Raw genomic sequence first — 13,084 nt, forward strand, 5'->3', positions numbered from 1 at the left:
AAACATACATACACACACTCACACACTCACTCTCACACACTCACACACAGACACACTCATACAGACACACACACACATACAAACTCACACACACAGAAAAATGTGCTTCTGATAACCTGTTTCATATCGTGCACTCATAACTCACCATCACATTCTGTCTTTCTCTCTGCAGGAAAATTAAAGTTTGGGATTTACAGGCTGCTTTGGATCCTCGAGCCCCTGCCAGCACATTATGTCTGCGTACACTCGTGGTGTGTGTGTGTGTGTGTGTGTGTGTGTGTGTGTGTGTGTGTGTATTCTATCTTCAAAGTTTTCTAGAAATAGTCTTATTTTGTGAATTATGCCTCTGTGGGAATGACAGCATGAATGGCCACATGGGGGCGCTGCAGGTTTATTTAATGTATTCTCAATCTAGCCCTCACTCAATGTTGGGAAAGATATTTATAATTAGCATTTGTCAAACTGCAGTTAATTATGTTGATAGCGTTAAATGTAAACAAAAAAAATCACCTCCACCGCTACTGAAAAAAGTCTGAAAATGCCGCCCTGGGACTCAAATGAATCGGTGTGTTGTGTCTTCAGGAGCATTCTGGGCGTGTGTTCCGGCTGCAGTTTGATGAGTTCCAGATTATTAGCAGTTCCCATGACGACACAATCCTTATATGGGACTTCCTGAATGACTCCACCAATTGACAGTCGGATGGGCAGTCGCCCTCACGGACCTACACATACATCTCAAGATAGCAGGTACACACGCACACACGCACAGTTCTGAAAATATTTCATTATGTATTTTGGTTTACAACTTTTGTCTTTTGTTTTAATTCATGGCTTTGAATGTTGCATTGAATTGTTTTCTTTGAGGTTGTAGCAACTAAACAAGGTTCAGACTTCTTCGATGTTGTCGTGGAGACAGCTGTGACATTATTTCAGTGTGTTTTGTTGTATAACCAAAAACTAAAGTTGTTTTGTGTATAATATTTTAGTTTAGTAGTGTTTGTTCCAGCTACAGTTTTTGTCTATAATTCTATTTAGTTTTAATTTAACCATTAACTGTGTATTATTGTTGCAATTTTCATTCGTTTGCTAATTTAGATTTTTATTTTTACTTCAGTTAACAATTTTTTTAAATTTTCATTTGGTAGTTTTTATAATCGTAGACTATGGTTGTTTTGTCTATAATTCTATTTAGTTTTCATTTAACCGTAAACATGTTTTATTTTTGTTTGGTAGTTTTTATAATAGTAGACTACGGTTGTTTTGTCTATAATTCTATTTAGTTTTCATTTAACCGTACATTTTTATTTTTGTTTGGTAGTTTTTATAATAGTAGACTACGGTTGTTTTGTCTATAATTCTATTTAGTTTACATTTAACCATACATTTTTATTTTTGTTTGGTAGTTTTTATAATAGTAGACTACGGTTGTTTTGTCTATAATTCTATTTAGTTTTCATTTAACCGTACATTTTTATTTTTGTTTGGTAGTTTTTATAATAGTAGACTACGGTTGTTTTGTCTATAATTCTATTTAGTTTACATTTAACCATACATTTTTATTTTTGTTTGGTAGTTTTTATAATAGTAGACTACGGTTGTTTTGTCTGTAATTCTATTTAGTTTTCATTTAACTGTAAAAATGTTTTTTTCCGTTTGGTAGTTTTTATAATAGTAGACTACGGTTGTTTTGTCTATAATTCTATTTAGTTTTCATTTAACCGTACATTTTTATTTTTGTTTGGTAGTTTTTATAATAGTAGACTACGGTTGTTTTGTCTATAATTCTATTTAGTTTACATTTAACCATACATTTTTATTTTTGTTTGGTAGTTTTTATAATAGTAGACTACGGTTGTTTTGTCTATAATTCTATTTAGTTTTCATTTAACCGTACATTTTTATTTTTGTTTGGTAGTTTTTATAATAGTAGACTACGATTGTTTTGTCTATAATTCTATTTAGTTTTCATTTAACCGTACATTTTTATTTTTGTTTGGTAGTTTTTATAATAGTAGACTACGGTTGTTTTGTCTATAATTCTATTTAGTTTACATTTAACCATACATTTTTATTTTTGTTTGGTAGTTTTTATAATAGTAGACTACGGTTGTTTTGTCTATAATTCTATTTAGTTTTCATTTAACCGTACATTTTTATTTTTGTTTGGTAGTTTTTATAATAGTAGACTACGGTTGTTTTGTCTATAATTCTATTTAGTTTACATTTAACCATACATTTTTATTTTTGTTTGGTAGTTTTTATAATAGTAGACTACGGTTGTTTTGTCTGTAATTCTATTTAGTTTTCATTTAACTGTAAAAATGTTTTTTTCCGTTTGGTAGTTTTTATAATAGTAGACTACGGTTGTTTTGTCTATAATTCTATTTAGTTTACATTTAACCATACATTTTTATTTTTGTTTGGTAGTTTTTATAATAGTAGACTACGGTTGTTTTGTCTGTAATTCTATTTAGTTTTCATTTAACCGTACATTTTTATTTTTGTTTGGTAGTTTTTATAATAGTAGACTACGGTTGTTTTGTCTGTAATTCTATTTAGTTTTCATTTAACCGTACATTTTTATTTTTGTTTGGTAGTTTTTATAATAGTAGACTACGGTTGTTTTGTCTATAATTCTATTTAGTTTTCATTTAACCATACATTTTTATTTTTGTTTGGTAGTTTTTATAATAGTAGACTACGGTTGTTTTGTCTGTAATTCTATTTAGTTTTCATTTAACCATACATTTTTATTTTTGTTTGGTAGTTTTTATAATAGTAGACTACGGTTGTTTTGTCTATAATTCTATTTAGTTTTCATTTAACCGTACATTTTTATTTTTGTTTGGTAGTTTTTATAATAGTAGACTACGGTTGTTTTGTCTATAATTCTATTTAGTTTACATTTAACCATACATTTTTATTTTTGTTTGGTAGTTTTTATAATAGTAGACTACGGTTGTTTTGTCTATAATTCTATTTAGTTTTCATTTAACCGTAAAAATGTTTTTTTCCGTTTGGTAGTTTTTATAATAGTAGACTATGGTTGTTTTGTCTATAATTCTATTTAGTTTACATTTAACCATACATTTTTATTTTTGTTTGGTAGTTTTTATAATAGTAGACTACGGTTGTTTTGTCTGTAATTCTATTTAGTTTTCATTTAACCATTAACTGTGTATAATTGTTGCAGTTTTCATTCTTTTGCTAATTTGCATTTTTATTTGTATTTTACATTAATTTTTTTTCTTTTTGGTAGTTTTGGTTATAGTTTTCGTCATATGTTATAAATACCCAAAACTAAAGTTGTTTTGTCTATAATTCTATTAATTTTCATATTGTATTGTGTTTTATAGATTCCGTTCTTTTCCAAAAATGTCCTTTTATTTTTCTTTTAGGTGATGAAAACGTTTTTTCTCTGGTAGTTTTCATCAACAACAATGATCTTGCAAGAACTGTCTCACGCTCACCTGTCTGTCTCACCCTCTCAGGTGCCTCTTCCATGTGCCGGCGTGTCGAGCTGAGAGCTGATTGGTCCTTGGCCGTGTCCGTCACAGAATGGTGTCCAGTGGTCTGCCGCCTCTTTCTGTCTGGCCAAATAACCTTAAAAACACAAACTGTCGCATATTCCTGCTTTTGCCCAACACGAAACACACATTCGATTACGCAACACACCCAAACATGGCAAACATACTTGGGCATGTACACGGACAGAAAAGACTTTTACTGCTGCACGAGAGAGACGGATTCGTGAAATCTCCGGATGGTAAAAATGAAACAGAGTGTTGAAGGGTGTTAATGGCCTTTTCTGCCCTCAACACCTCTCTTCAGGACCCAGGACACACTCCTTTTTCAGGATGCCATTGCGTTGTTTCGGCATGCATGTGAGGGTTATTTGCGTGACTGTCTGCTCTGATGCCTCTTTATATTTTGTGTCTCGTCTTTGTTGATTTGTTTCATTATTTCATTAGAATTCTTGTAAACAGGATTGTCTTGTCTGATTGTGTTGTATATTAAAAAAAGAGATTTTTAAGAAACAAAATATTGTGAATAAAGTACTTGCCCATGTGCATGACCATTGAGTGTGTTTCTGGCCTATACCCTCTTGATTTAAAGGGATAGTTCACCAAAAATATGGGGGGAAAAAAAATATGCAATGAAAGTGAATGGTGACTGAGCGCTAACATTCTGCCCAACATCTCCTGTTGCGTTCCAATGAAGACAGACAGATATGTGGGTTTGGAACAACATGAGTGTGAGAAGTTTAATACTATGCTTTTGGTTGAATGCAGTGTTCTCGAAAGGCAAATATAACTTTGGACACAAGTGGTTCAGAACAGGCCACACATGCATGTACTTGCAGCTGTATTCTCAAAGGAACCAGGTGGCGTCAGACACCAAATTACCGGCACTTTCCTTTAAACTGACCCGAGTTCATCCAGAACAGAACAAGCCTGAACGTTCCCCTTGAACAACTGCTTAAAGTGTTTGATTGATTCAATAATAAGCGGGTGACGGTGCCGTGGGCTGTGGATTATTTCAGACTCTTGCCAAGAGAGTCAGAATTCTTGTCTTGGTTTGTGCGATAAAGACTCTTGACAGCTTCTAGTCCATTGAAGTGGAGCTCATAGTGTTCAATCTGTCAGAGTTTGAAACTTGTGGGCGACGTGGAGAGTTTGAACTCATTCTGTGGGTTCAGATGCACTTTTTTGTTATGTTGTTTCTTATGTAGGTCAGTTATGCAAATGCACTTTTTATATAGTGCATGTCACTGAGGAGATGGTAAGTCTAATATCAGATAGCTCAATTATTTTGGCCTGAATCTGCCTGTGAGTTTGGCCCACAGTCCTCATGCAGGGATGTGATTCTTCTGGATTAATCATATATTTCATGGGGGGTAATATGTTATCAACAGTGTCCTGTCTGGCACATTCTCGATAAGCATTTTTCACCCAAACTAGTGGCATTAAAACTTCACGGCTGCTTCTGTGTGATGCACACACTTTATTGAGAACGTGCATGATTTTCGCCATCAGGACGGCACACCTAGCGGACGACATGCCGCATTCTAAAATTAGAAACAACTGTTTTAAATGAAGGTATGCACACTGCCGCTCGCCATCTGTCGGTGGCGCCAAGCTATGACTAATATCTGCCGCACCACGGAGCGCAACTCGCATATTTTCCTTTAAATCCGTCCCAAATCATTATCAAAGGACATACCATAGATTATTTACTCTAGCGTTCTTCGTTCTTGATCAAGATGGAGTGGTGGTGTAGTGGGCTAAAGCACATAACTGGTAATCAGAAGGTTGCTGGTTCGAACCCCACAGCCACCACCATTGTGTCCTTGAGCAAGGCACTTAACTCCAGGTTGCATTTGTGTCCATTTCCTTTCAGAATTGCTTTCTTCTACACAACTTAAGTGAGTCATGGTACACAAGTTTGTGTCAGCCTTTCAAAGTGGGCCATTTTGAGCACAAATCCATTTGGACATTCATTGCATGTACATGTAACTGGCCCTACTTGACCCGCTCTGAGTGGGATTTGAACCAGCGTCTCTCGCATGGGAGATGGTGTGCGCTAACAAGGAGGCTAAAGGCTACAGCCCCTAGTGTCTGCCTCTTGAGGCCACGTGAGTGAGGTTTACACACTGCACAACTATTACGTACCAGCTGGCTTCCGTTATACTCACCGCCCTAAACCTCACTCCCATCCAGGTCACGGCACCACTGTATCCGTTCCTACTCAACCCGCTCAGAGCGGGATTCGAACCAGCGTCTCCAGCATGTTAGGCAGGCACGCTAATGAGGAAGCTAATGGATGCAGCCCTTAGCATCAATCGCTAGTGCACCTCTTGGCCAGGGGAGTGAGGTTTACATACTGCACAGCTATCACCTACCAGCTGGCTCCCGTTATACTCACCGCCCTAAACCTCACTCCCATCCAGGTCACGGCACCAGTGTAAATGGTCCTACTAGACCCACTCCAAGCTGTATTCGAACCAGTGCCTCCAGCATGGGAGGCAGGTCTGCTAATGATGATGCTAAAGGCTACAGCCCCTAGCTTCAGTCGCTAGTGCGCTTCTTGAGGCCAGTGGAGTGAGGTTTACACACTGCATAGCTATCACTTACCAGCTGGCTCCCGTTACACTCACCCACCTAAATCTTACTCCCATCGGGGTCACGGCACTACTATAACCGCTCCTTCTCGAACCAGCGTCTCCAGCATGGGAGGTGGGGACACTAACGAAGAGGCTAAAGGCTACATCCCCTAGCGTTAGTCACTAGTGCACCTCTTGAGGCCAGGGGAGTGAGGTTTACACACTGCACAGCTAATCATGTACCAGCTGGCTCCCATTACACACACTTCAACTGCTTTGTGATACTTTGTGATTTAACATAGTCAATAGCAGGCGTATAACCCTATAATACGCAAAACGCAGACTGTCCGGGTGTCTAGAAGAATTAGGCTGCAAGCAGACAGTCTTCATGTACTATGCTGATGACAACATTTGTATCATGCGTATCATGTACCGTGACATACTCGCACATGGAAAATGGAAGTAAACTTTGGCCTTAAGTCACCGGTTCTTGACCAGAATAAGCTGCAAAGTGGACCAGATAGTCAAAAGTCTGGCTCTGCAAGACTATCCTAGCCCTATGTTTTTCCAGGACCAGCAAGGATGTTGCTCCAGGAACATGTTCTACTTCAGTAAATCACATTAAGCTCGACACATCCGTTGACCACTCAATGCTAAAATCCCCACAGTTACCAAAGCGGACGACTCCCTGCCAAAGGCCTTCACCTCTAAGTGGACTTGTGCTCGGAAATGTTAATAAGTTCTCAATGGTTTTTTTCTTGGCCAAGTAGAGCATGCCAATTTATAACCTTGACCTGGAAAAATGTACGAGTGTGAACTGTGTACAAACACAAATCTCTTGATCGTTCAGAGGTTTGAATGTCTTGAGTCTGTCATAAACCGTCTTCCTCAACATTCCCAAACAAACACTAATATTTGCAAATGTCTGCCTGCCACGCTGCACCTGCTAGCGGTTCCTGGCGCACCTCTGAGAATTCTCCCCCATTTCAAACAATTCCACTGACTCACCAGCTCTGTCTCGAGGTGTTTTACAGCCAACATATAAATGTTTGTCTGGGAATGTTGAGTTGTGCAAACCAATGCAGACCATTTCAACCAATGTTCAGAAATGCCATTTGTCTTTGGGAAGTTTTATCATCATGGCTTTGTGTTATTTTATAGATTGGAAAGAGACTGTGTCAGAATTAATTTGTTTGTGGTGTTAGGGGGAGCAAGAGAGTACTTTGTATTAAGTCTGTCGTTGTTTTAGATTGTGGGTCTGGCTGCAGCGTTTCCAATGATGTTTTGGTTTTCTTTGCTGAATAGATTGTGTGAGATGGAGCTGTAGTTCTTCTCTGCTGAGCAACATGACCTGGATTCAGTCTGCACACTGTGGTATTAGTGGCCTTGTAGTGAATACTTGAGGCTTAGAAAAGAGGGCTTGTGTGTGTTTGTCCATTTACGCTACCAGTAATTTGACAGATGTGGAGCATGTGAGTTTAAAAACAATAAGTAGAATTGCTTAAACGTGAATAAAATTGACCAATAGGTGGTAGGCGTCAACAACCTTCTAAGGTTTTGCCAGGCCATGGTTGCAAAAATCAACACGATAAAGCATTACTGAGATACAGCCGCATTTTGTTTTTCGCATCTTGCCATCAAATTCAATGACATGTTACACAGAAATGATTCTGTCATTAAGCTTTTAGTACATTTTTGCCAATGTGGACTGAAGATGATCTGACCCAAAATTGGGGAAGATCCAATAAACGCTGTTGGAGTTCAAAAAAAGTAGGGTTAAAACTACATTTAAAATGGTGCACGGGAAGTATGGCAGACCGTGGCAAAATTGGTATCATTGTACTTGGCATGACCCAAGGAATGTAAAGAGACCAGTATCATAACATTTACATTTACATTTATGCATTTGGCAGATGCTTTTATCCAAAGCAACTTGCAGTGCACTTATTACAGGGACAATCCCCCCCGGAGCAACCTGGAGTTAAGTGTCTTACTCAAGGGGGGGGGGATTGAACCAGCAAACTTCTGTTTAACTGTTATGTGCCCACTATGCCACCACCACCCTGAGGGCATGTTGCCGATGCCACATGATGCGTAATGATATGTCAATGCATTTGAAATGTACAGCATTTTACGATAAACTTTAAAATTGCAGTCATCCAGTATGGCCGATATAGAAACAACGGGTGTCAACTATATGCTCCAAGGATCTAAAGAACAAAAACAGCAATTTTTCATATTTCTTGACCAGTTGGTGGCGCTATGCTGAAATTTCTCAGGTACCCTCAGGGCATGATAGCCTTGACATATACCAAGTTTAGTTTCAATACACCAAAGCGTTGCCAAGCTTAGCTTCACAACTTCATTAGAGTGTCCAGGCCGTGAGTGCACACGACTGGTCCCCAATCGAGCTAATCAGCCTAAGAGAGGGATAAAGACGAGCCGGATGTGGCGGTTCAGGAAAAGAAGAGCCACCCGCGGCTACATTGTGTGTTTATGTTTGCAACTTTTTCTTTAGATTTTCGTTAAATATGACTTTGATGGTTCATCCGGTTCCCGCTGCCTCCTTGCCCGACCTTTAACTGTTACAAAGTGTAACAAGGGAACAGTTTAATTTATCAAAACGTCTATCAAAATACCCGTCGTAGATGATACACGCCAACTTCATGCGAATCAGACATTCGGCCTAGGAGGATTTTTTTTTCTCTCTCTCCCCTTTTCTCTCCAATTTGGAACGCCCAATTCCCAATGCGCTCTAAGTCCTCGTGGTGGCGTAGTGACTCGCCTCAATCCGGGTGGCGGAGAACAAATCTCAGTTGCCTCCGCATCTGAGACGTCAATCCGCGCATCTTATCACGTGGCTTGTTGAGCGCATTACCGCTCAGACCTAGCATGTGTGGAAGCTCACGCAATTCTCCACGGCATCCACGCCCAACTCGCCACACGCCCCACCAAGAGCGAGAACCACAATATAGCGACCACGAGGAGGTTACCCCAAGGAGACCCTTCCCACCCTATCTGACTGGATTCACTTAACACGTCCTGGATTCGAACTTGTGACTAAAGGTGAGGTAGTCAGTGTCTTTACTTACTGAGCTACCCAGGCCCGGCCAAGATGGAGTCTGAAAAAGTAGGTTGGTGGAATTTGAAATCATAGTATGCCTTGGTATCGACTTGATGTCAGCCAAAGAATCAGAGGAAAATATAATTTTGTTTCTATTGGTGGTGCTAGAGGGTTTCAGATAGAGACCCCAAATTTGCTATGGTACATGTTCAAACTGTCCTCTGTCAGTGTGCCAAATTTCATAACTTTCCTCCAAAGGGTTTTCTGGGTGCCAATGCCATCGACTTCAATGGCGGAAGATGAAGTAAACAACATAAATGAGAATACATTTCACTTTTTTAGGATTTGTTTGCTTTAAAATAATAAAATGTGTTGGGTCGCAACTTGATGTCTAATACAAAATCTGTGTCCTGATGCAAAAACATTTAAGAACCATGATCTAACTGATCTAAGCCATTACATGAGCTGGCTTTTGTGCCCATCTGTTTAAGGGTGTGTTGTGTGTAAGACGTGTGTGTCATATAGAGGGTGTGTATAAATACATGTGAGCCTGACATCTTGTGTGTGTGTGTGATGTAGGGTGTGTGTGTTTCCTGTGGGTCGGTGGGGTATGATTTTTTTTCTCACGACTCCAGCAGGTCTCAGGTCACCCGTGGGTTCTCACGCACATATTTTGCATTCTTTCACCTCCAGCATTACCATACACCTACCTCTCGGTTTGGCTGACATATCTTTCCACCAGAACAGTCTGTTTCTCTCTTGTTCCCATGGAATCCTTTGCTTTTTCCCGCTGACTCAGCTGAGCGGAGACTGCCGGGATTACAGGTTCTTGGCGACAGTTGTGTGAGTGTGTGTGTGTGTGTGTGTGTGTGTAAGTGTGTGTCTCAAGTTCACTGTCCAAGCAAAAGGTCTACATTTATTACTACAGCGTCAAATGATCTGCACGATAATATTGTCTCTCTCTGTGTGTGTGTGTGTGTGTGTGTGTGTGTGTGTGTGTGTGTGTGTGTGTGTGTGTGTGTGTGTCTTTTCCCTATTTATGCAGCATAAATATTTAGGAGCCCTCAGATATTTTTCGATTTTTTTGAAGAAACTTTGAGTGGTGCTTACCTGTGCAAAAGTCGCTGCCGTGATGCTAGGATGTTGTGGGTGATTGCAAGGACATTGCTGTGCAGTTGCTAAGGTTTTATGGGTGTTCATTGGGTGTTGTGGGTGATTGCAAGGACGTTGCTATGCAGTTGCTAAGGTTTTATGGGTGTTCATTGGGTGTTGTGGGTGATGGCAAGGACGTTGCTATGCAGTTGCTAAGGTTTTATGGGTGTTCCCTTGGGTATTGTGGGTGATCGCAAGGACGTTGCTATGCAGTTGCTAAGGTTTTATGGGTGTTCACTTGGGTATTGTGGGTGATCGCAAGGACGTAGCTATGCAGTTGCTAAGGTTTTATGGGTGTTCACTTGGGTATTGTGGATGATCGCAAGGACGTAGCTATGCAGTTGCTAAGGTTTTATGGGTGTTCACTTGGGTATTGTGGATGATTGCAAGGACGTTACTATGCAGATGCTAAGGTTTTATGGGTGTTCACTTGGGTATTGTGTGTGATCGCAAGGACATTGCTATGCAGTTGCTAAGGTTTTATGGGTGTTCGCTAGGGTACTGTGGGTGATCGCAAGGACATTGCTATGCAGTTGCTAAGGTTTTATGGGTGTTCAGCTAGGATACTGTGGGTGATCGCAATGACGTTGCTGTGCAGTTGCTAAGATTTTATGGGTGTTCACTCGGTTCTGTGGGTGATCGCAATGATGTTGCTGTGCAGTTGCTAAGGATTTATGGGTGTTCACTTGGGTATTGTGGGTGATCGCAATGACGTTGCTGTGCAGTTGCTAAGGATTTATGGGTGTTCACTCGGGTATTGTGGGTGATCGCAAGGACGTTGCTGTGCAGTTGCTAAGGATTTATGGGTGTTCAGTTGGGTATTGTGGGTGATCGCAAGGACGTTGTTATGCAGTTGCTAAGGATTTATGGGTGTTCGCTAGGGGGTTGTGGGTGATTGCAAGAACATTGCTATGCGGTTGCTAAGGTTTTATGGGTGTAGAATACAATGCTTGTGTAGCGTCTCGGGTGTGTTGCATCATAAAAATACAAGTTTAGGTCACTGTGAAGTTAAATATAGTTTAATACTCAATCTTTAAACACATCTTGAGATCCCTTAGTTCGGATTTGCGCTCCAAGTGTTTTGAACGCAGGAATGTAACGCATGTTTGTGTTGTTGCTGCTGAAGTTTTTTGTTCACTGTATAAATTGTATGTTGCTCATACAGCTGAAATGTCACTTACTGCCCCCTGGAGTAATCAGGTTGTACTGCAAGCTTGCATTACTCAGGAATCTTCCTTATTATGGTCTGAGTGCATGCGATTTAATTGCGTAATTTTTTTTTAACGCGTTATTTTTTGTAAAATAAATCGCACTGAATCGACAGCCCTAATTAAAATATATAATTTGAATATACACCCCTACTCTTTTCCAGAAGTGTCCTGGGATGTTTAATGACTGCAGAGCATCAGGACTTCAGTCTCCACCACTATACTGGGGCATTATACAAACCACAGGGTGAACGCCCCCTACTGGCCTCCCTAATTCCTTAATTATCCCCAGGAGGTCTCCCATCCAGGTACTGACCAGGCTCAACCAGTCTTGAGCTACAGGGTGACGTGGCCACTGCTGACCTTATTCTGACTTGTTTGATGATAATGACGACTCACAGCATTAATATGTTTTGAATCATGGACACATTTCTGTACAGTTTACTGGCTTTGAAAAATCGTTGCTGTACACAGAGATAAAATAAATAAGTGAAATTATTTTATAGTAACAACAATGATAGTAGCAGTCAAAGTAATATCACTAGGTCAGCATTCATCTTTATATATATTTATATTTATATTTAGAAAATGTTTTGTAATGTTTTCCTTTAATGCGTGGTTAAGACTTTGGTTCTTCTAAAATTCCCAGTAGCAGCATCTCACATGAAATCCAATCAGGAATGTTGCTCCTTGTGTCATTCCGTGTCCGCTCAGCCCTTCCCGCTCTCCTCTCGTGAGGTCAGTGCTGTTAACCTTTCACTGTCATTGGTCACCTTTTGTCTTTGGTCTTTAGTTTGTATTTGGTGCAGCTTTTGAGAAAGTGTACATTCCAGTTCTTGTCAAATCCGTTCATCCATCAATGCTCCATGATTTTATGGGTCACAACTGATATCCCTCATGGTCTTAGACACAGCATGAAATATGCTTTTGCAATCACACACACACACGCACACACGCACACACACACACACATGCACACACAAACACACAGACGCACGCACAGACACACACAGACAAACAGACACACACAGACGCACACACAGACACACACACGCACAGACACACACACGCGCACACACACAGACACACACACAGACACACAAACAGACACACACACACACACAGACACTCACACACACAGACACACAGACAGACACACACAGACACAGACACACACACACAGAGAGACACACACACACAGACACAGACACACACACACACACACACACACACACACACACACAGACACACACACACACAGAGACAGACACACACAGACACACACACACACACACTCACACACACACACACACACACAGAGACACACAGACACACACACACATTGTTACAGCATTAAATTCATTCATTCATTCATTAGCTTCAAAGCAATAGTTTACCTAAAAATGAAAGCTCTGTCATTATTCACTCACCCATCATGTCATTTCAAACTCACAGCTGTTAACTTTATCTTCACGCAGCTCTTTTCCAAACAATAACAGTTCATCGTGACCACGGCTGTAGAGCTCCAAACAGGCTCCAGTAAGTATCATTAAGTAT

General features: G+C 40.1%; 1 protein-coding gene across 2 annotated transcripts in view; it reads left to right on the forward strand.

Moving 5' to 3' along the window:
- The window catches only part of LOC127663417 (F-box and WD repeat domain-containing 11-A), a 16,386-nt gene extending 12,290 nt beyond the window's left edge, over positions 1 to 4,096 (forward strand). For both annotated transcript variants that reach the window (XM_052155000.1, XM_052155001.1), the window contains 3 exons: positions 173 to 251; positions 583 to 747; positions 3,492 to 4,096. In XM_052155000.1, the coding sequence (XP_052010960.1) occupies positions 173 to 251; positions 583 to 693 (190 nt within the window). In that variant the 3' untranslated portion in view covers positions 694 to 747; positions 3,492 to 4,096. The remainder of the gene's footprint in view (positions 1 to 172; positions 252 to 582; positions 748 to 3,491) is intronic.
- Positions 4,097 to 13,084: the final 8,988 nt, after the last annotated feature.

This window comes from Xyrauchen texanus, chromosome 23, assembly GCF_025860055.1.
Source record: "Xyrauchen texanus isolate HMW12.3.18 chromosome 23, RBS_HiC_50CHRs, whole genome shotgun sequence".
In the NCBI taxonomy this organism is placed as follows: Eukaryota; Metazoa; Chordata; class Actinopteri; order Cypriniformes; family Catostomidae; genus Xyrauchen; species Xyrauchen texanus.